General features: G+C 51.5%; 1 protein-coding gene and 1 long non-coding RNA gene across 12 annotated transcripts in view; one reads left to right on the top strand and one right to left on the bottom strand.

Annotated features, from left to right (window-relative positions):
• Positions 1-9317, bottom strand: part of MAST3 (microtubule associated serine/threonine kinase 3) — a 31420-nt gene extending 22103 nt beyond the window's left edge. For 4 of the 10 annotated variants that reach the window (XM_054693365.1, XM_037506159.1, XM_037506156.2 and 1 more), the window contains exon 1: positions 9259-9317. In XM_054693365.1, coding sequence (XP_054549340.1) covers positions 9259-9317 — 59 coding nt within the window. Of the gene's footprint in view, positions 1-1775; positions 1865-6819; positions 6910-7197; positions 7323-9258 lie in introns of those variants that run through there. The other 6 variants (XM_054693360.1, XM_054693361.1, XM_054693362.1 and 3 more) reach the window with 2 other exon arrangements.
• On the top strand, positions 3029-17727 carry LOC119241116 (uncharacterized). Of its 2 annotated transcripts, none has more exons than XR_005124247.2 (3): positions 3029-3343; positions 5013-5085; positions 17356-17727. It is a non-coding gene; the product is annotated as an uncharacterized LOC119241116 (long non-coding RNA). The 2 variants fall into 2 exon arrangements; XR_005124248.2 differs by lacking the exon at positions 17356-17727 and adding an exon at positions 5297-5734.
• Positions 17728-21503: the final 3776 nt, after the last annotated feature.

The raw sequence follows: 21503 nt of genomic DNA, 5'->3' as shown, positions 1-21503 counted from the left end.
AGTATCTTTCAGTTTGGTTCTGTCCTTCCTGTACTGCCAAACTTTTGCCCACAGGTTTCTCTCCCCAGCTCCCGTCTGGTCCCCAGGCCCTTGGCCCCAAAGCTCCCAGCCCCCGCCCTGGCACAGCAAAGTTAGGAGCGACACCGTACACCCGCCCCCCAGAGCAGTCGCCCAGCAACGGCTCTGCTTGCTCGACAAGTACAGCAGCCCACACACCCAAAGCCGCCAACGCAGCTCAGGCGCCAGGCAGAGCAGCACAGGGAGGGAGAGACCTGGGGCCTCCCAGGGCCGGAAACTGTCCTGGGAGGGAGGCACAATGCAAGTAAAGGTGTGGGAGAGCATGGTCAACTGATAACTCAGGTAATGAGGCAGCAGGGTAGAGGGAGCTGTCTGGCTACAGCTCCATGTGAGACTGCTCCTCTGGGCCTCAGTTTCCCCATTTGTATATTTTGCAAGGTGATGAGAAGATGCCAAGAAATCCGTACACCTCGCTTGGCTGTGGGCCAGGTGGGTATACATACTGTCCTCTTTTTCCTGACATTGCTCTCAAGGCCTGGCTTGCAGTAAAAGCACAGATTGTGTCCCCCCTTAGCAGATTAAACACTCATATCTGCCAAACCCAACATGTCCAGAATTGGGAGAACAGCTGTACCCATTTCCTAGTCCAGAAAAACTGAGGCCACAGATAGCAACAGTCACAGTCCCTCATCTGTGGGACAGAAGCAAAAGTGAAACTCACAGGTTCCTGCAAAATGCAAAACTTCCTGCCATCCCCGAACCCACCCCACCCAACCCCACCCCCCTACCTCCACCCCCCCTACCCCCACCCCCCACCACTCCCACATCCTCTCCCAGCCCCTCACCTCGCAGCCTCATCTGACACTTCCAATAGCATTTGGGAAACACTTGACCTCCTTCCTCTTGCTCTTAGGCAGCCCTCTTGAAAACACAGCCAAATTTGAGATCTTAAAGGGGAACTGGGCATCACTTCCCCAGCATGTGTGGAGAGTTGACTATTTGCTTGACACTCTCTGAAGGTGGCCCAGGACACCAAGAAACTGTTTAGCTGTTCAGTAACTACGCATGTGTTACAACAGAAAACAGGGACCCAAGGCTAGCTTCCTGAACCCAATCTCTAAGATGCCAAGGGCCTCAAAAGCAGGCCATGAAGGGAGAAAGTCCGAGCCCTGGGAAGGCATTCAAGGTCCTTTAGCAGTTGCTCCTCTGTGCAAAGAGAGGCTAAGGAACTGCCTGAAGTCACACAGCCTGCCAGTGGCTGAGCTAGAATTGGAACCTAGGTCCCACAGAGCCTACAGCTCTCCCTTAGACTCTCTGCTTTACAGAAGGGATAACAGACTTAAGCGAGGCTAGGCTTTCCTTGGAGTGAAAGTGATGAGCTCCTGACACCCACATGCACACCACCTCGTGCAGCAAATGTTTGCTTCTGAACCAACATTTCCACTGACTGGGCCCCAGGTACAGATCAGCCTCAGATTTTCCAAGAAGCTCCTCCCCGGGTCTGCCCAGACCTGGATACCCAAGTTCGAATCCTGACTCAGTCCCAACTCCCTGCAGCCTCTGTCATCATCCCAGCCGCGACCCCAACGAGCAGACGACGACGAGCGAAAGGGGCTGCCTGGGACGCCCCGATCCCAAAGCATCCTCCCCCGGCCCCTCCGGCCGCGCACGGTGCCCTCGCCACGCCGCCGGGACACACTTCTGGCGACTCGCGTCTACTCCGCTGGCCCCGCGCCCGCCAGCATCGCGGCGCCTACCTCTTGGAGCGCTGCAGCAGCGCGCCCTTGGCCAGCCGGCTCCGGTGGCCGGGCGCCGCCACGGCCGTCCAGTAGCTGGGGTCGGACATGCTGCTTCTCTTTGTGCCGCCGCCGCCGCCGCCCTGAGCCCGGGAGGCGCGGGGGCGCAGCTGGCGGCGGCGGGGCGCTCACCTCGGCGGCGGGATCTGCCCTGGGAGCCCGGGCGAGCGGGGCTGGGACGCGCGGGGAGGGGGCGCCGCGGGACTGGGGAGGGGGCGAGCAGAAAGCGCGCGCCCCGGAGCGCGGCCGGGAACCCCGCCCAGACGGGCGCGGGGGCGGGGCGTGCAGGGGGCGGGGCCAACGACGCGGAAGCGCGGCCGGCGGACCCGCGGCAGGCGAGTGGGCGGGGCGTTGCCATAGTCGCGGCCGGCGGGGCGGGGCGTTGCCAGCGCCGCGACTGGCGGAGGCGGGGCGTTGGTGGCACCTGGCTGGTAGGCATTGGAACCTGGCTCCGTGTTGTAAAACGTAAACCTGAGCATGCCCCTTCTCCCCCTCGCCCCGGTCCTCTTTTGAGTGTGGTACCCAGCATCCTGGCCCGGTTTGAGCTATTACGTCCACTTTGGCCCCCCAGAATAGCCTTCCAGGCTGGCAAAATCCAATGCCCCTTCCCTCCATCCTCTCTGGTGTCTGTCCGGTTCTGTCTTCCCCAGGCTTGGGATCCTTGAGGTCCCAGCTTCCCTAGCACTGGACTGACACAGAGGACATGTTTGGCAGATTGAATCAGTAATCAGACATTTGATTTAGCTTCTCAAGCCTCAGTCTTTTCAACTGTAAACTGGGAGAATACTGGGCTGACACAAGAGTTAGAAGTAATCAGGCAATGGCCACAACAGTGCCTGGTATATGTTCAGTAAATATTAGCATCAGGCTAACATCCAGGTTTCTGTTTCAGTGTCTATTCGTGTCCCCTAGTGAAATGGAATAGAATTGCATTTACAGACCACATAAATGATGGTGGCCCCAAAAGGCTGTACCACATAAGTCTGTGTAACAATACTGTGACATGTGCACAACAACAAAATTGTCTAATGATAAATTTCTCAGAACATATCCATATCCTTTTTCCTTCCAGCCACAGATTTTGCTTCTCAAGTCTCTTCCTCTCTCAAACTTTCCATCCTATCCCAAGATTACCCAAATAGTCCAAGCCTGTAGCCCATATCTGACACCCATCCTGACCATTTGTTTACTCAACAAACATTTGTTTACTCAACAAGTACCTACTGTCTGCCCACCCTTTGCTGAACTCTAGGGCCCAGTGGGAACCAGGCTACAAATGATCCCTGCCCTCTGGGGCCCCCAGTGTGGTGGGGGAGGCAGAGAGTAAACAGGAAACAGATAAACAAACCACGTAATTTCAAATACAGAGGTAGAAGAAGGAAAAGAACATAAGTAACACACCAAAGGAGGCCATCAGCCAGGAAAACTTTCTGAGAAGATGTTTAGCCAGTCAAGACTTTGAGAAGGAAGATGAGCCAGCCAGAGAGCGCACCCCAGGTAGAGGGTAAAGTTCATGAAAAGGTTCCGAGGTAGGTCAGAGGGCTGCCTGTCAGTAGGGCTGATCACACAGGCCTTGTGGGCTGCAGGAGGAGTGCAGGTTTACTGTATGAACAATGGGGAGCCATGGGGCTTGTGTGAAGAGGGGAGGAGTGCGGTCTGTTTGTAAATCCCCAATATGTACCATGGGGGACAGAAGCTGTCAGGGGCAGAAGTGAAGGTGGCAGGAGGCTAGTGATGGCCTGTAGAGAACAGTGGGTATATTCTGATCTTGTTTTGTACCCACGGATCAGGCCTTGTTAAGGGGTCAGGTGTGGAAATGGGGATGAGAGTGGTCACCTACAACTTCTAGCCACATCATGGGACAGAGATTTCTATATGTGTAGGGATTCGAGGTCTCACAGGTCTAGGGACAGAAATGTGGTTGAAGTCATGGTCTCGTGTCACCACATTCTGATATAGAGTGCCCTAAGATCCCGGCCCCCCATGTGTGCCAAGGACACCTCTACACATGCTTAACAAAGGAGCCGACTCTCACCCTCAGCTCCCCAGTCATGGCTGCAACCCATATTGCCTGTATGCCCCCATCATGCCCAAGGTGGTGGCATTGCCAGGAGTTACTTTTCCTATACTGTCTGGCCTCAGTTCCCTCCTTTGTAGAACAGGGCTGCAGCTGACAAACCAATGGGCACATGGCCATGGCAAAGGCCTGCCATGAAAGGTTGATTGAGCTGCTGATTCTCTGCCCACGAGATCATGGCCCTCCCCTGCTCAGCATTTTCCATGGCACCACATTGCTTTTACAGCAAAATCACACTCCTGGGGGAATCCCTCTTCCAGGACCCAAATCCAAGCCCTAACTTTACTTCCCTCTGTTTAGGTGCACTAGTGAATGTGTAAATGGCAAAGCCCTAGGTGGGCATGCTGACCCACACTCCTGACCTGTCATCGTCAGTCTGATCTCTGCAGCTCTCCCCACCTGTCTATGTACTGTCCTCCCCACTCCCAGTCTCCTGTGTCACACTCCTCTGCCCATGGAGAAAATCCAATTTCTTCCTTTCCTTGGTGTTCAGGAACCCAGAAGGAACACGCCTTAGACAAAGCTATTCCAGCTTGGAACAGCCTCTTTGTCAGCAAGGGTCCAACTCACAACTTTCTGTAACTGCCCTTCCCCACCCCCATACATACCACCATAGATAGAGTCCTCCCAACTGCTCCCCATTTGTCCATGCCACAAGTATTAACTGAGCATCTGCTGTATAGCAGATTCTGTCTTGAGGATAGAGTATAACCAGGCCAGATCCAGGTGTGGCCTCAAGAGGCTCCCAAACCTCTGGGTAAACCATCTAATAATCACATTAAGAAAACATGGAAATCATATCCATGGTGGGAGGCCAGGATGAGGGAAGTGGACAGGTGTAATGGATGTAACCAGAAAATGAGGGGCCCTCATTTTCTGAAAGGGAGGAGGTGGTGAGAGAAAGTTTCCTATCTGAGGGCTTGATAGAGACTTAACAACCGAAGAAAGGAGGAAATGGAGCCCTGGCAAGACAGCAAGTGCAAGGGCCCTGAGGCTGGCCCAGAAGTCACACAGTTAAACGGGGAGAGTAATGCGGAAGTGGTGGAGGAGACAGGGAGGTCACAGGGGTGGGACTCATGGTGTCTTGGAGGCTGAGGGGACAAAAGTTGGCTTGTTTCTAGGTGCGGAACAGAGGAGATAGGGACCAGATTCCTTGCCCAGCCCATGATGATGGGGCTCTGCTACCCCCTAGTGGTAAGTGAGGGGGGCAGCATCTGCCTGCTCGCATTACCTTCTGGTAAAACTGGCTTAGCTGCTCCTAACAGGTCCCACCCTTAATCCTTTCCTTACCTGGGGTAGAAACCAAGGGCTCAGTGAGTCACATGGGACCTCACACTCTCTCCAGGACACCACTGGATGACACATTCTGAGAGCCTGTGCCTTAGTTTCCTTCTCCACTATATAGGGGTGTTAGCATTCCCTGGAGGCCAATTGATCCAGGCCAATTGATCCAGGCCACAAGATCTCTTATTTGGATGTTGCCCTGGCCACCTCCTTGCCTCTGCCATCTGGATTCCTGGCCCCAGAAGACCTTTTTCCCCACAAGGCAGCCACAGAAGATTAAGAAAAGGGCCTCCCTGGTGGCCTAGGGGTTAAGTCTCAGCACCATCACCACTGCAGCCTGAGTGGCCAGGGAGCTGACCCACAAGACACAGGAGACCTCTCCTGTCTTGCCTACTGCTGCCTGTAGCCATGTATTTCAGTAGATCTACCTGTTCTACTCCCCACTCTGTCTCTGGTGAATCCTCTTAACTACCCCCTCCCCCCCATGCCTCTAGCCTACACCGCAGTTCTTATGTGTATAAATATATAAAAATAAATATTTTTTAAAAAGAAGGTTAAGAAAAAGTCCTCAGAACCTTTGCATGTGGAGTTCCCTCTGCCTGGTATCACTCTGCCCAGGCTCAAACATCACCTCCCTCCATAGGTTCCCTGTCTGACTGTATCCTGTTTATCCTTTCACTTGTTCCCTGGCCCCCTTCTGAGAGCCTCATGAGAGGAAGGACAAACCTCTCTTACTCACAGCCATACCCTTTGCACCTCACACACAGTGGGGGCTTAATAAGTGCTCGTTGACTGAATGAAGATATCGCTGTTGCCCAGCACCCAATGCAGACACCAAATCATTTTTTCTTCTCCCCATTAAAGGCCTCTGGGAACAGCCTGGTTAGCTCATTCAAACTAATTGATGAGCTTCAAATTCTAGACGTCACTGACCCTCACATCTGTCCCCTCTCTGAACTGGGGTGCAAACTGTTCGACAACGCTGGCCTTCCCTCCTGTGCAGAGGCAAGGCCCTGAGACCTGCCAGTCACAGAGGCTGACTCAAACTCTCAACAGACTCTGGTTGGTAAAAGCTGGCCCTGAGCCTCAGTTTCCTCAGCTGGGAAACAGGAAGAAAAAGAAGGTACTCATTATTGGCAGAGTTGGAGTTCAAGTCAAGGTTCTTTACTTCTTCCACCACTTTGCCTGGTTAAACTCAGGGCACAGGCTCCAATAGTGGACCTGTGTGTGTGTGTGTGTGTGTGTGTGTGTGTACATTTAAAAAGAGATTTCTGGCCAGCTGCGCTGGGCATTGGGAATATCCTTGAAGTCACAGTTGATTCAGTTCAAAGGGCCCTGAGCTGGCTGGGAACGTGCCACCTGTCTTGGGGATGTCCTTGGGCAACAGTTCCAGTTCTGGCCCTGACCAGGCCATCTGTCAACCAGGGGACCTGCTGGGTCTGGCTTAAAATGGAATTTCACTATCATGACTCTAGTCTGGATTGCAGCACCATTTCATGGATGAGTAAGCTGAGGCCCAGGCAGATGAAGTCACTAGCCCCACAGCACCTTGGACAGGGAACTGGGTCTGGGAGGTTTCCAAAACTGTGGGCTGTCAGGACTGCCAGGATGGTGTCTGACCCTGTCCCCAGTGTTGTCACTTACCTCCAGGGATGCAGGCCCATGGAGGGGCTGCAAGGGCTGCAGGGGCTGCTGGGACTCAGCAAGGCCGGGCTCTGGCTGCTTGGAGACAGACTGTAAAGAAAGAGGCCAGGGACGGTGAACCTGGCCACAGCCCCTGCGGGTGGCTAAATACGGAGACTAGACCAGGGCTACCGTTCACTGAGGGAAAAGGGACGAAAGGCCCAGGATTCTGGGTTTCGCGCAGGCCGCGAGGGCGGGGCCGGACAGATGACCCGGGAGGGCTACCTGGAGGCGGCGGTGAGACTCAGGTCGACCTGAAGGGACACTCGAGGTAGGGGGGCTGTCTGGCTTCCCCTCAGTCCTTCCTACACCACCCCCCTTTCCTGCCCAAGCACTCACTCGAGGGTCAGAGCCGGGATATGCAGCTTGTCCCTGCGGGACTTCATGCTGAGGCCGGGGCTGCGTCTACGCGGACGGGTGCCGACGCCCCCTTCTTGGCCTCCAAGCACTGAGGTGGCACGATCCGACAGACAGACAGACGCGGACGCAGGGACAGCACGCCCAGCGGGCGCGGCCGACGAGGCGCGGGGAGGGGGCGGGCTCTCTCCGCCTCGGGGCGGGGCTCGGAACCCCACACCTGCGCGCAGGCCCAGCCCCGCAGGAGGGGGTCGGTTGCGGGAGGCTGGAGCCGCGGGCGCCACCCCCTCTCGGGGCGGGACACCGAGGAAGGCTGCCGGGTCTCGAGCGCCCAGATCGCGCGGCGACAAGGACGGCCTCTGCCTCCTCCCGCAGTGTCATTGCTCCAGCGCCGGGCCCCGCCCCCCCGGCCGCCTCTGCCTCCGCCCAGCCTCCGGGGGGCTCGGGGACTTCAGGTCAGCGCGGCGTCTCGCTCCAATCCCTGCCCCCCGCTGGGCGTTCCCAGTCTCTGGCGGCTGGTCTCAGAAGGCCGCGCACAACTGAGGCCTGACCACGCCTCCAAGCCTTTGCTCCACCCGCTTCCCTCTGCTAGGCACGCCGTCCCCAGACCCAGGCTCAGCCCGGCTGAGAAGCCATCACCCATGTTTCCCTGCGCCCCACCCTCCCTCCTGTGCAGCCCAGACGCCGAGGGTCAGGGTTGTCTTGTGTTTGGCTCTGGTCCCCTGGAAACCTGGTTGATCTCCATCAAGCACATAGCAGGTGGAAGAAAGTAGACAACCCTCAGAAATCCTGGTGCCTGTCCTGCCTCGTGCCCCGGGACTTTGGCCTCCTCGCTCCTCTGGACTGATTCACCGTTCACCTCCCAGGTCCCGGCCTGGGCAAAGGCCGGGGACAGTGACCACCCTCTGGGCAATGTCCAAGCTCCGCTCCTCCCTCTCCCCACCAGCTGCACTATCCTCGGTCCCACAAGAGCAAATGGCCTGGCTTTGGGGGGCACTCTGACCCCATCCCTACCATCAGATTTCAAACTCATCCAACTCCTGGGACTTCCACTTTCTCTTCTTCCTCCACCTCTCCTATGCTCACTTCCCTCCACTCACTCCTGTCTCCATGCTGTTCTTCCAAAGCCAACTTGCTTTGAACCTCAGGATCTTTGCTCATGCTGTTCCCTCTGCCTGGAAAGCTGTTCTCAAATTTCCCCTTGGTCTCTTCTTTTCATATCTAGGCTCAAACATCACCTCCCCAAGAGACCCCCCCCAGTCCCTCTGTCAGTCACTTTATGCTCAATTTCTCCTCTTCACCATCACTCACCTGCAGAGAATGTGTGCTCCATATAGGATCCATTACTGACTTGTCCCCATGTCCTTTGAGTTTGGAATACTGCCCAGCACACATAGGGGCTCAGCAACTTATTTTGTTATTGAGTAATATCATTGAGGGCCAAGGGAATTCCCATCCCCAATTCGGTCAAACATAACCCCCACAGAGGGGATTGTGGGAAGGGTTACACGTCACCAGACTACCTGCACAAAGCAAACCTTCCACCTCCTTGGGCTTTAGTTTCCTTGTCTGTAAACCAACCACCACAATGAACAAAATGTCCTCTTTGGGGATTCCAAAACGCCAATCTGTAGGATTGCTAAAGTTACTCTGAGTAAGATAATGTTCTACCCTTGTTTCCTGAAAGAGTGAGCTCCCCATTATGGGAGGCATACAAATTGGCCCCAGGATACCTGATTGGAATTCTATGGTCTGGATCAAGGATTCCAGACAAGTTTCCTCACTTCCTAGCTGGGTGTCCTTGAACCAGTGATGAAACTTCTCTGTACCTCAGTTTCCTCTTTTGCACAGTGGCACGGGCCTCCCAGACTGGTGAGGGCCAGCTGAGGGGTGTCTGTGAAGTGCTTTGCAAACACTAGGGGCAGAATAAGAGTTGAGAAGCTTTTTCGTAATTATTAAATTCACAATTTGGAGGATGCTGCAGAAATATCTGTGCCCAGACCCACAGTGCCCTATCCAGCCACTAGCCCCATGTGAACTTACCCACGTCCCCGGCGTGGCAGGCTCAGCTCCTTCTGCAATGAGACAAAAACAGGGGTCATTCCCCGAGAAACAAGCCTTAATATTCACACTTCACCCCTGGATGGTCCCTGCTCACACTGCTTGGTCATTGCTTTTCTGCTTGTTCCACACTCTGGATTCAGTCCTCCCTCCGGGCCTTCGACTCTTCTGTATCCTCTGCCAGCACTGTCCTCCCTCCTTGCTAGTCCTAGTTAATTGCAACTTATCCCTCAGGTTTCAGCTCAAGCATTCCTTCCTGCTGAAAGCCCTCCCTAACTCCCAACCTACCTCACCGTCATTTCATTGTGTAAAAATAATTTCATTAATAACAAACTGGTTATATTTATTTATTTTTTTGTGCTTTTATTTTTTATTTTTTTATTTAAATATTTTATTTTATATAATTCTTACATCTTTTTTCATCTTTGCACAATGTATGCATTTTCATTTTGGTTATATTCCCCATACAATTGCACCTCCCCTTATTTTGACTCTAGTCCTTCCTTTCCCCGCTCCTCCCTCCCCCACCCTTAGTGTGTCTGGTTTATAATTGCTTGTTGATTTTGATTTTTTTTTAATAGAGGCATGTTATTTATTTATTTATTTATTTATTTGTTTGTTTGTATTTGTTTATACATGCACTGGGTACAGTCAGAAGCGCGGGAGGGTGAGAGAATTCACCAGAGCCAGAGCGGGGAGCAGAGCAGGCAGAAGGACCGAAGTACACTGCTGAGGGGAGCAGCGGGCGGCAGGAGAGGTCTGCGCGCCATGTGGGACCCTCCTCTGGTGGCCGGGGAGCAGCCGGGGATCGAACCAGCGCCGCGGAGGCCGCAGGCAGCTTTGCAACCCAGTGCTCAACCGCTGCGCCACCAGGGAGGCCCTGATTTTGATTTTTACTTTGCATTGATTAGTCTTTTTCCTGGTCTCTTATTTAGGTTTTCTAGATTCCTGCTATGAGTGAGACTATCCGGTATTTTTCTTTTTCTTTCTGACTTATTTCGCTGAGCATGATCCCTTCTAGCTCCATCCATGTTGCTGCAAACTGCATATGTTTATCTTTTTTGAATGCTGAGTAATATTCCATCGTGTATATGTACCACATCTTCTTGATCCAGTCATCTATTTTTGGGCATTTGGGTTGCTTCCAAAGCTTAGCTATTGTAAATAGTGCTGCTATAAACATAGGAGTGCAGGTGCCCTTTGGAATAACTGTTTCTGTGTCATTTGGGTAAATACCTAGGAGTGGAATTGCTGGATCATATGGAAGCTCTAAGTTTAGTAGTTCAAGAAATCTCCACACAGCTCTCCACAGTGGTTGGACCCAAACTGGTTATATTTATAAGTGAAGTTTTTGTCAATAGTGGCTAAGTACAAATTTAAAATCTGTTGAGGAAAGGGAGGTCCTGGAGTGATCCTCATCATGCCCCCTCCCAGATGTGAAAGCCATACCACCTTCACTCTCTGAAGAAGCTATGCAGGTTTGAGTCCTGGGCACTAGTGTGTGTGTGGGGGGGGGTCACAGAGCAGTGACTGCTTGGAGAGTGCCGGTGCTGGGGTCCCTCACTACATACATCCGGTGCTTGGGATCCACAGTGACCTTGAAGTTCACCCTCAAATATTGCTCACCTAAGACGGTTTTTTAATTCTCAAAAGGTTGTATAGAACAACATCACATCAACTCTAGTTTGGGGACACTCAAACATGGGTCCGGACCTACTAGCTGTTCCTTCCTCCCTGTGGGACTGTGAGCAAATGACTTGCATCTCCAGTGCCTCCCTTTTTCCATCTGTAATTTGGAGACAACATCAGGAGGGTTCCGGGGTAAAAATGACTGGCTGTTATCACAGTTGTTGCGCTCAGTAAGAACATAAGCAGACTATCATAATACTTGGTAAATTCTACTCACATTTACTGAGCCACCTACTACGCACCAGGTGCAGCTGTTTTTGCAGATGAGGAAACTGAGGCGGAGAGGGAGACAGGCTATCCACGTTTCCTGGCGGAGGTAGTGCCAGGGATCCAGGTCTCTGGATACCCCCACGGCCCCCACCCTCTTCACCCCACGCACGCCAGGGCGGTCCCGTCTAGGACACACGGCTATTTTTACCTCGGTGGGTTCCCGGCTGCCCACGTCCAGAGCGGGGCGTTTGCCACGGCAACCAGTGACGTCATCGGCCCCCGCAGCCAATTGGAGGAGGCCGGAAGCTACCCAGCTCCCGACGTTGCGGCTGGGAGGAGGCGTTGGTAGGGTCTCCCTGAGCCAGAAAGAGGGTGGACGGGGTGCAGGCGAGGAACGTCGCCCTAGGTCTCACCCCAGCTACCTTGGGCTCGGTTGATCTATTACCCTGAAGACTCCCTGTCTGCTTGAATACCTCTGGAGACAGACAGCTCATTACCATACAAGATAAGCCATCATATACCCAGGAACCAACGCCACTATCATCAACGCTAAGATCTCCTTCTGCCCCCTCCAATTGTTATGGAATTTTGTGCCAGTTTACCCCTCCCATCTACCCCCCAAGTGGCCAAACAGGGAAGAATTGGGATCAGAATCCACGGTACTAGACACACACACACACACACACACACACACACTCTCCAGTGATTTCCTTCCAGTGTTCTGATAGGCCTGTATTCTCAGTCCAGCTCCCCCACATCTGTAATGCATGATCACATCAACCAACTTTACCCCTCTGTGCCCCAGTTTTATCACTCGGAACGTGATCCAGTTACAAAGGGTCTTGAGAAGAATCAAGTAGCAAGCTCATGGCACCGAGGGAAGCTTCAATAAATTGGAGGCAAGACAATGATTTTGTGAGGTTAATAATACCCACAGCTTTAACCACAAGGGTTAATTTGCTTTCGAAATGCAAAAAGATGTTAAGTGGCAAAGAGAGGTGAGGGCAAGTCTGCTGTCCCCTGCAAAGGCTCAGAGGAAGGCTGGTCCACACTTAATTCAGCACCACCCCCGGCTGCTCCATTCCCTGTGCCATCTGCTTCCTCCCTAAACCCCCGCTTTGCCGGCTGTTCCCCAGGGAGTGGCTCCAGCCGAGACTAGAGTAGGTGGAGACCCACCCCCATTCTCTGGAACTGCCTTTTAATGATATTTACGCCATCCTCACTGTGCTTGGCCAGACTGAGCAATGCGTCCCTCTCCCCCCAATCACCAGCTCCACCTGAGGAACTTCCATCCCAAGGAGGTGGAGCAGGGTATGGGCACTCCCTTACCAGAGGCATTAGGGAAGACCCAGAGAGAGATGAGACTGGAAGTCTCATCACTGGAACCAAGTGGCCTTCTGACAGGTTGGGCCAATAGGTTAGTGGGAAAAGGTAGGGTGGATGTGGGACTCATACAGGTGGGCACCAAGCCCCATAGGAAATACGAAACTGGAGGGAAGAGGGAGAAAAGTAGGAAGAACCACAGTGCGCCAGCCTGAAGGCTTCCTGGAAGAGGAGAATAAGTGGAATTGGGCCATGAGAAAGCAGGATGAACCTTCCACAGAGCCTCTCTGGCAGCAGTGGAGACAAAATCCAGACACAGGTTCTGACCATTTTTCTGTTTCTGGATACTGTTTGGAGATTTGGTGTTTCCAAATTTTGTCATTTATGAAGCAAAGAGCCAAGAGGGAGATAATGAAAATAATGATAAAATAATAGTAGTAGTCCATTGTAATAACAGCTTATGTTAACAGTTGCCTAGAAGTGCTACATAGAAGGCAGTGTTTAATTCAAATGAGGAAAGACCAGTCTCCACTTTGTCCCCTGACCCAATGCCAATGCAAACTGGTGGCCCGTGGGCCATGCCAGATGACCTCAACAGGCACTGCATGCCCTACATTGCAACAATCAGATTGGTGAGGATACCCACAACTATTGTCTGAACTGGCCAGTCAGCATCTGACTTGAGTCCCTTGGCTTTTATGAGTTGCCTCTTTCACCTTTGGCAAGGTTCAGCCTCCAGGATATCTGATTGACTGCGACCAGTAGGCTGACACCTGGTTGGCTGGGGGTGTGGGTGGGGAGAAGACCCCTTAACCTAGGCTCTGGTCAAGGAAGTCTATGTGTGATGCTGAAAAACCAGGCCCTCAACATCCTTGCACCCGTAGGTGCCAGACTCGTTAGAATTCCAGTTCTCTGACTTGGCTGTTATTTTCCCTCTCTGACCCTTAGTTTCCCCCTCTGAAAAATGAGGCTAGTGATAGCATTGATTTTTCAGGCTATTAGGAAAATTTAAAAAGCATGTAAAGAGCCTGGCATTAATGTTAGCAGTTATTTCTACTTTTATTATTTTATTATTATTTTCATTGTCTCCTAGGTGGTCCTTTACTCCAGGCATCTCCCTGACTCCTGGCCCCTGCTTTTGCCCTCTACCTGCTTCAGAGGACTCTTTCAAATTCCTCACATCTGTGTGTGTGTGGCCCCTATTCCAACACCTTCTATAGCTCCCAGTCATTCTAGGGAGAAAGCCTAAACTCTTCAAAATCAGTGCCCCAGAAGCAGAAGATCCCCTCTTACATTGTGCCTCCAGCATTAAGAAATGGTTGCTAATGTCTTCACACCACATTTATAGTTTCACGCCTCTGGGCCTTTGCACATGCTGTGCCCCCACCCAGAATGCCCTACCTGATCTAGGCCACCCTGAGATCCTCCACCTTCCTGGATGGAGATGTGCCAGTGCTAGGTGGGTCTGGAGCAAGTGCTGGAGCAAGAACCCCTAGATCCAAATCCTGACTCTGTCACCTACATGCTGTGACACATGGATAGTGGATATGCTTCTCTGAGACTCAGTTTCTCATTTTGTAATGTGGGACTCACAACAGGAAAAAGGCTCCTCCTCCCCAGGGAACAGGCCCCCACTTCTTGACGTCAGCAGCGCCCCCATGTGCCTACCCGAAGGCGGTTTCTCTATTTTAAGAGGCCGAGGGCGGGGCTGGAGTCTAACTGGGGCTCAGGGAGGGGGGCCAGTCCCCCCACTGCTCACCAGTTCTGCCCTGCCTCCTCTACACCCAGCTCCTCACTCCTGTTTCTGGCCTCTCAAGGGGCCCACCTGCCCCTTTCATCCTCTCTATCTGTCCCCTGCCCCACATCTTAGGGGGTATCTGCCTTGCTGCTCTACCAGATTCTAGATACAAGGCTCATCTTCCCCCTCCTTCTCCAGCCTCAGTGCACCATTGCCTAACTGCTTCTATGTTCTGGCTTTCCTCAGCCTCTTTCATTTCCCCAAATACCCAGCCACCCAAGGCTGCCTCCTCCGCCTCAACACCACCCAACAACCTTTGATTCAGGCAACTTGTGCAGATGTGTCTGAGCATCCCCCATCGCAGCTGCCCATTCCATGGGGTCACTGATGCTCAGGCTTTCATTTCCCCCAACAGGATGGGGGTGGGTCCAGAGGATGGGAAACATCCCACAGAGTGAGGCACACCGCAGGCACTCATTGGGTAAATGAGGAATCCGAGGTTCCCTACCTGTAACTTAGTGGGCTTCTTAAGGGCTCCCATTGCACAGATGGGGAAACTGAGGCTCAGAGAAGTCAAAGGAATTGCAGCTCAGGGCCCATATAGCCCCTGCATGGGTTTGACATTGGCCTCTCTACATGCCCTAACACCCATGCAGCTTCCCCTGGGATCAGAAGTCAGAAAAGTGTGACCCTTAGGAACAGGACAGCTGAAGCTTAGAGAAACGAGGGTGCCCGCTGCTGTCCCCCACACAGTCAGTTGGCAGGGGCTTGTGCCCTCAGAGAGCTGGTTAAGGGCGTTGGATTGAATCCCTGCAGAGCAACCTCTGTTTAGTGACTTACCCAGACTTGGTTTCCTCATCTGATAAATGGGTGCCTGGGTAGTCTCAGTGTCTTCGGCTCACCTTACTGGTGAGCTGAGGCAGGGGCACCGTGGCGCAAGGAAGGCACCAAGTAGGTTTTAGCACACATTAATTAATATTAATATATGAGGGGAATAGAAGTAAAAAAATGATGAACATATGGCGAGAGCTCATGTTGCTGTTGCTCCTATTATTACTAGAGCAACTGGAGGGCCAGGGTAAAACCCTCAGCCTTCTCCCCACGTTATGACTTGCAGTCTCAGTTTCCCCATTTGTCAAATGGAGACACCCCCCTCTTCCCATCAGGCAAAAAGCACTTTGAGAAGCAGGTGGGTCAGAGGGGGCAATCGGAGCGCGCCTAGCCCTCCGCCTCAGTTTCCCCGAGCCCGCCGAGGCCCCGCCCCCGGCACGCAGTCCAGGTCCTCTCGACCGCGCCCTCACCCCGCCCGCGCAGGGCCCTCACCTGGAGCCCGCGTCGCCGCAGGAGACTCGGCTCGTCCATGGCCCGCTAGTCCGCGCTGCCTGGCCCGCCCCCGGCCCCGCCCAGGCCCTCGGGGCCCCGCCCCCCCGTGCCATTGGCTGAGCTGGTCAGCTCCTCCCCACCCCTCCCCGGAAACTCGCTTGGATGGACCGCCCCCATTGGGGGAGGCTGGCCCCGCCCTCTCAGGCTCCGCCCCACCACGGAGACTAGAAGTAAACATTTTGCTATGTTCTTTCCAGCAGAAAGGGTGTATTCTCATCCCCATTTTGCAGATGGGGAAACTGAGGCGTGGAGAATTTAATCAATATTTCATGGGCACACACAACAGATCATGCAAAATTTAAGCCAGTTCCCCCAAAACTCAGTAATTAAGATACATCATATTTTAATACCATATTAAAAAATATCAAAGCAAATGCGAAAATTCACAATGCACTAAACATCAAAATGTTAAGACAAGGTCAGACTGCCCTTGCATGATCCTGACTCTCTTGCTGCCCGCCAAGCCTGGCCTGGTGTCAATAAAACTATTTCTAAGAACAGGTGGTCACTGGAGTAGCCAGTTTCTTTTTAGGAGGATTGCTGCCTCTGCCGAGTGTCAACTGGATAGCTTCCCAGGTGCCTCATAAGCAACACCTGGCACGGATATCTGATGACAGTTGTTAAGCTGCACCTTGCAGAAGGGAGATTTAGCTTGGGAAAAGCCCACAGTCCCAAAATGGCACCCACTCTCTCTTTCACTGGAAATCCTATGGCTCTTCAACTGCAGGTTCCTTGCTATTTGACCTGAACATTTTAAAGGACTTGTTCTCAGGCTGGATGGGGATGCTAGGGCAGGTCCTCTGCCCAATCCCCTGTGAGGGAGGATCCCACCAAATTGTAGTGGCCAGATTGAAAACATAAAAGTACAGGCCTCCCAGGCAAAACTTTTCTTCTCATATACATTTCTAAATTGACTTACAATTCACATGCCATAATTTCACCATTTTAAAGGTGCAATTAGTGTTTAGCATATTCATGGAGTTAAACAATTTTCACCACTAATTCTGGAATATTTTCATCACCAACAAAAGAAACTCCATCCCTATGAGCAGTTACTCTCCAACATCTGACAACCACTTACCTGCTTTCTGTCCCTGTGGATTTGTCTGTTCTGGCCATTTCATATAAATGGGACCATACAACCTGTGACCTTTTGTTTCTGGCTTCTCTCACTTGGCATATTTTCAAGATTCATCCACCTTGTAGCAAATACCAGAACCTCTGTCTTTTTTACTGGCTGAACAATATTCTAATGGATGCACCACATTTTGTTAATTCATGTATCCTTCAATGGACATTTGCGTTTTCCCACTTTTTGGCTGTAGTGAACAGTGTTGCTGCAAACATTCAAGTACAAGTTTTGTGTGGACATATGCTTTTAATTATCTTGGTAGACACTTAGGAGTTGTGGAGCTGTTTTAATTTTCTAAAAAAACAACCAGACTGTTTTCTAAAGCAATCACTGTTATGCGCTGAATTGTGTTCTTAGAAAATTCATATACTAAGATCCTCACCCCTAGTACCTCCGAATTCGCAGACAGGGCTTTTGAGAAGCAAAGTAACATGAGATCATATGGATGCATCTTAACTCTATTTGGTTTCTTTTTTTTCTTTTTTTAATTTAAATTTTATTTTTATATTCCCCATACAATTACAACCCCCTTATTTTGACCCCAATCCCTCCTTTCCCTGCCCCCCACCCCCCATAGAGTGGTTGACTGGTTTCTTTATAACAGAGATCAGGACATGGACATGCAAAGAGGAAAGATGTGAGAAGATGCAGGAGAAGACAACCAGTTACAAGGAGTGAGGCCCCAGAAGAAACCAACACTGTTGAAACCTTGATCGTGGACTTCTTGTCTTCAGAACCATGAGAAAATGAATTTCTGGTGCTGAAGACACTCAGCCTGTGAAACTTTATTATGTTCAATCACAGCAAGTTCATATGGCCACCTAATTCAGTTTATTTTCAGATGAACAGTGAGTGGTTTTTCAGCACCTGTTCTGTGCAATACTTGGGACAAGTTATGCTGACAAATTATGTTGTTATTCTGAAATTCTAATTTAGCCTGGCATCTTGTGTTTTATCTGACGATCCTACATTAAAAGGACTTCAGGGTCAGGCTGCATACTCCAGGTGATGTATACTCCATGATGCATACACACCCCATTATAGCACATGCCCGCTGATGGCCAACTTTCAATATCCCTGATTAGTTCTGCCTAAAAGTTCTCCTGTAGTCCAAACTGGAGTAGAGGTAGCAGTCCAAACCAGCAGTCTGCCTCAGCAGTTACCATTGACTCAAAGTGGACATGTGACTCAAGCTCAGCTTGTCAGAATCTTCCCTGGGATTTCGGCAGGAGTCCTGGGGTATAGAAATGGTCCCTGGTCTAGAGGTAGTGGGCTGGGCAAACAGGGAGCTGCTGAAAGTGGAGCCATCAGAGGGTGTCTAATGGCCACGCCCCATCGGGAGAACTCCCACACATAACTCCTTCCAAATGGCCTCTCAATGGGCAAGAGATAGTGTTGTTTATTGACTGAATAAATGCAAGTTTTCCATGTTGAATACCTATGCCTCCTTCAAAATCCATTTCAAATTTTTTTTTTTTTTTTGGTGGGACCCTCGCTGGTGGCTGGGGAACGAACAGGCGCTACAGAGGTTGCTGGCAGCCTCGCAGCCCAGCGCTCAACTGCTGCGCCACCAGGAGAGGCCCTTTTTCAAATTCTTTTTTTTTTTTTTTTAAAAACGATTTTTATTTATTTATTTATTTATTTATTTATTTATTTATTTATTTATACAAGCACTGGGTACAGTCAGAAGCGCGGGAGGGTGAGAGAATTCACCAGAGCCAGAGCGGGGAGCAGAGCAGGCAGAAGGACCGAAGTACACTGCTGAGGGGAGCAGCGGGCGGCAGGAGAGGTCTGCGCGCCATGTGGGACCCTACTCCAGTGGCCGGGGAGCAGCCGGGGATCGAACCAGCCCTGCAGAGGCCGCGGCAGCTTCGCAACCCAGCGCTTAACCGCTGCACCACCGGGGAGGCCCTCAAATTCTTTTTTGAGAAGTATCAGGTACCATATATTTGTTTCTGAATGAACAAATAGAATTTTTTCTTGCCTCTATGCGTCTATGTATCCATCAAAACCGTCCTCAAATGTCTCTATGAAGGGCATCAGGAGAGTGATTATTGGATGAATGAGGGCTTTTTCTTGGTACCATTCTGTGTATTCTTTAAAATATCCTCAAGTGATCCTTTGCAGGCATCATAAAGTCCTGCTTTAATGAATGAAAAATGTTCTTATTGGTGAACGATGCCTAAAAGTTTGTTAAATGACCTAATAGGTTTTCTTCTTGAAAACTCCTACTCAGGGCCTCCCTGGTGGCTCAAAGGGTTAAGTCTCAGCACTATGAAGCTATCTGCTGCCAATGTGGTGCGAGTTCGATCCCCGGCCAGGGAGATACACACATGGTGCCGCAGACCTCCCCTGGCTCGCCCGCTGCTCCCCTCAGCAGTGTATTTCGGTCGATCTGCCTGTTCTGTTTCACACTCTGTTTCTGGTAAATCCTCTCACCACCACCCCCACTTCTGGCCTGCACCCCAGTTCTTGCATGCATACGTAAATAAAATAAATCTTTAGAGAAAAAAAAAACTCCTACTCATACTTCAACATCCTTCTTAGATGGCCCTTGGGGGTATCAGTGTCTTCACCACATGAAGGGAAGCTCAGTCCTTCTTGGGGTAAAGTTGATAGTCACTCTCCCCAGAAAGAAGGCAAATGCTGAGTGGGTGGAGAAGTTCTGTGGTTCTTCCTGTCAGGATTTCCGGGGGGCCCAGTAACCAGATCCTTCCTGTCTCACCCTCCCCCCTTTTGTGGGCATCTGAAAGTGGGGCAGCCCTGAGGGTGTATACCAGTTGTGCTTCTGAGGCAGCTGGGAGGGGTCGATAAAGGTGCCCAGTGTTTTGTAGGGTAGGCCACAGGCAGGCCAAGGGGGGTGGATGTACCAAGGGAGGTGGATGGCATGGTGGGGAGGGGCTGCTGTCAACCTGAGGGTGAGCCATGTGGGTAGAAACACCACCTTGCATGTGGCTGGGATCCAGCTTACATATCCACTATAGCTCCCAAATGCCTTTGGGAGAAGGTCTAGCCCTTCAGGTGAGCATGTGAGGCCCTGCCCAACTCACCACCTTCTGGCTCCCACAGAGCCATATTCATCTTGGCATTTCCCAAAGCATGTTCCCCAAACCTTTGTCTCTGCTGTGCCTTCTGCTAGGAATGTCCTTTGATTCTATAAACCCAACTCAAGAAGCCCCTTCTCTGGGCAGCCCTCCCTGCTCCCCCTTGGAACATTCCAGCTTCTTTCCCTCTTGGTTTCCAGCCCTGACCCCAGGAGCTGTTGGTATTGGTGTCCAGTGGCTGCTCTGATGTTAGAGGGATGGGAAAGAAGTGAGCCAATTTCAGAGGTCCCTAGGGCCTCCCAAACAATGACTAATCATATAGTTTGGTGGTGACATCCCCCTGAAACTGGACTCTCCTTCATCCTTGCTATAGCCCATTTTGCAGGTGGGGAAACTGAGACCTGGGAGGGCTCAACTTGGTGGAGTTGGGAGATCGGGGCAGTCCTGGAGCATGGACTTTATTCCCCAAGGGGTAAAGCTTAGCCTCACTGACTAGTGCTCTGTCTCAGTTTGAATCCATCTCTTTATCTTCAGCTGGGGCCTCAGCTCATCTGGGCACCTTTGAGCTCAGTTTCTCCTTGTGTAAAATGTAGCATGTGATAGTGTCTCCTGGTGGGGGGACAGATCTCAGGACCATGAAGGGGGTGACAGGGAGAAGTTTGTCCCTATGACCAGTGCTCTCTTCTATTTGCTTCTCTTTGTCTCTGCCCCTCCCCCCAGGCCTCACATGGAGTTCCTGCCACCACTCTGGCCCCTGGGCCTGGCCTGGGCTCCACTGCCCATGAAGGCTGCTCTGTGCAGGGTCACAGGGCCCTCACTCCCACTGTGCCAGGCCTGGGACACTGCCTCTTTGTTTCTATGGCTCTGACCTCATGGTTTGCTGGGTGCCTGACCCTGACCGGTCCAGCTGCCTCGCAGGAACTGGTTCTCTAGAGGAGGGGCTTTTTGCCCAACCTACCAGGGCCTCAGTTTCTCCAGAGAGCTCTTCACTTCGCTCCTCATTCCCCCCAGGGTTCTGTGAACATATTTTTTTAATGTGAAAATCATACAATGTAATAATTAATAATTTTAAACTGCAATTCAGTTGCATTTAGCATGTTCAGCATGTTCACCACTACCTAGTTCCAGAATATTCTATCACCCCAAAAGGAGACCCTGTCCCCATGAGAAATCACTCCCCATCCCCCTATTATAACCCCTGACAACAACCAATCTGCTTTCTATCTTTTAGCTTGTTCTGGATGTTTCATACAAGTGAAATCATTCAGCATGTGGGTTGTTGTGTTTGGCTTCTTTCATTCCGCATGTTTTTGAGGTTCATGCACTTGGAGAGGGGGGCAGTGTACACCAAGAACTTCATAATGATTAGTCGGAAGAGTGAACTGAGACATTCAAGGACACTGGGCTCCCTCCCCAAATGCCCAACCTCTCCATTTCTGAAACGCCAGCCACAGGACACCTTGGGTTCAGTTCCTGAAGCACCTCCTTGCTTCCTTTAGACTCAACTTAATCTTTCCTGTGTTCGTTTGTCAGTCTCTGTGGGTGTCTGTTTCTGACCCCATCTCCTCACTGTCAACAAAAAACCAAAATGTCCATGGAGAAGAGTTCATTCATACTACAATGAGAATGAAGCTCAGAAACATTGTGAGGAGTGAGCAAAGCCAGAAACAACAGCCCATACATTGATATGAAATGTCTAGAACAGGTA

This window comes from Talpa occidentalis, unplaced genomic scaffold (assembly GCF_014898055.3).
Source record: "Talpa occidentalis isolate TD23 unplaced genomic scaffold, MPIMG_talOcc4v2.1 talOcc4.12, whole genome shotgun sequence".
Classification (NCBI taxonomy): Eukaryota; Metazoa; Chordata; class Mammalia; order Eulipotyphla; family Talpidae; genus Talpa; species Talpa occidentalis.
This window is presented reverse-complemented; position numbering and strand designations above follow the sequence as displayed.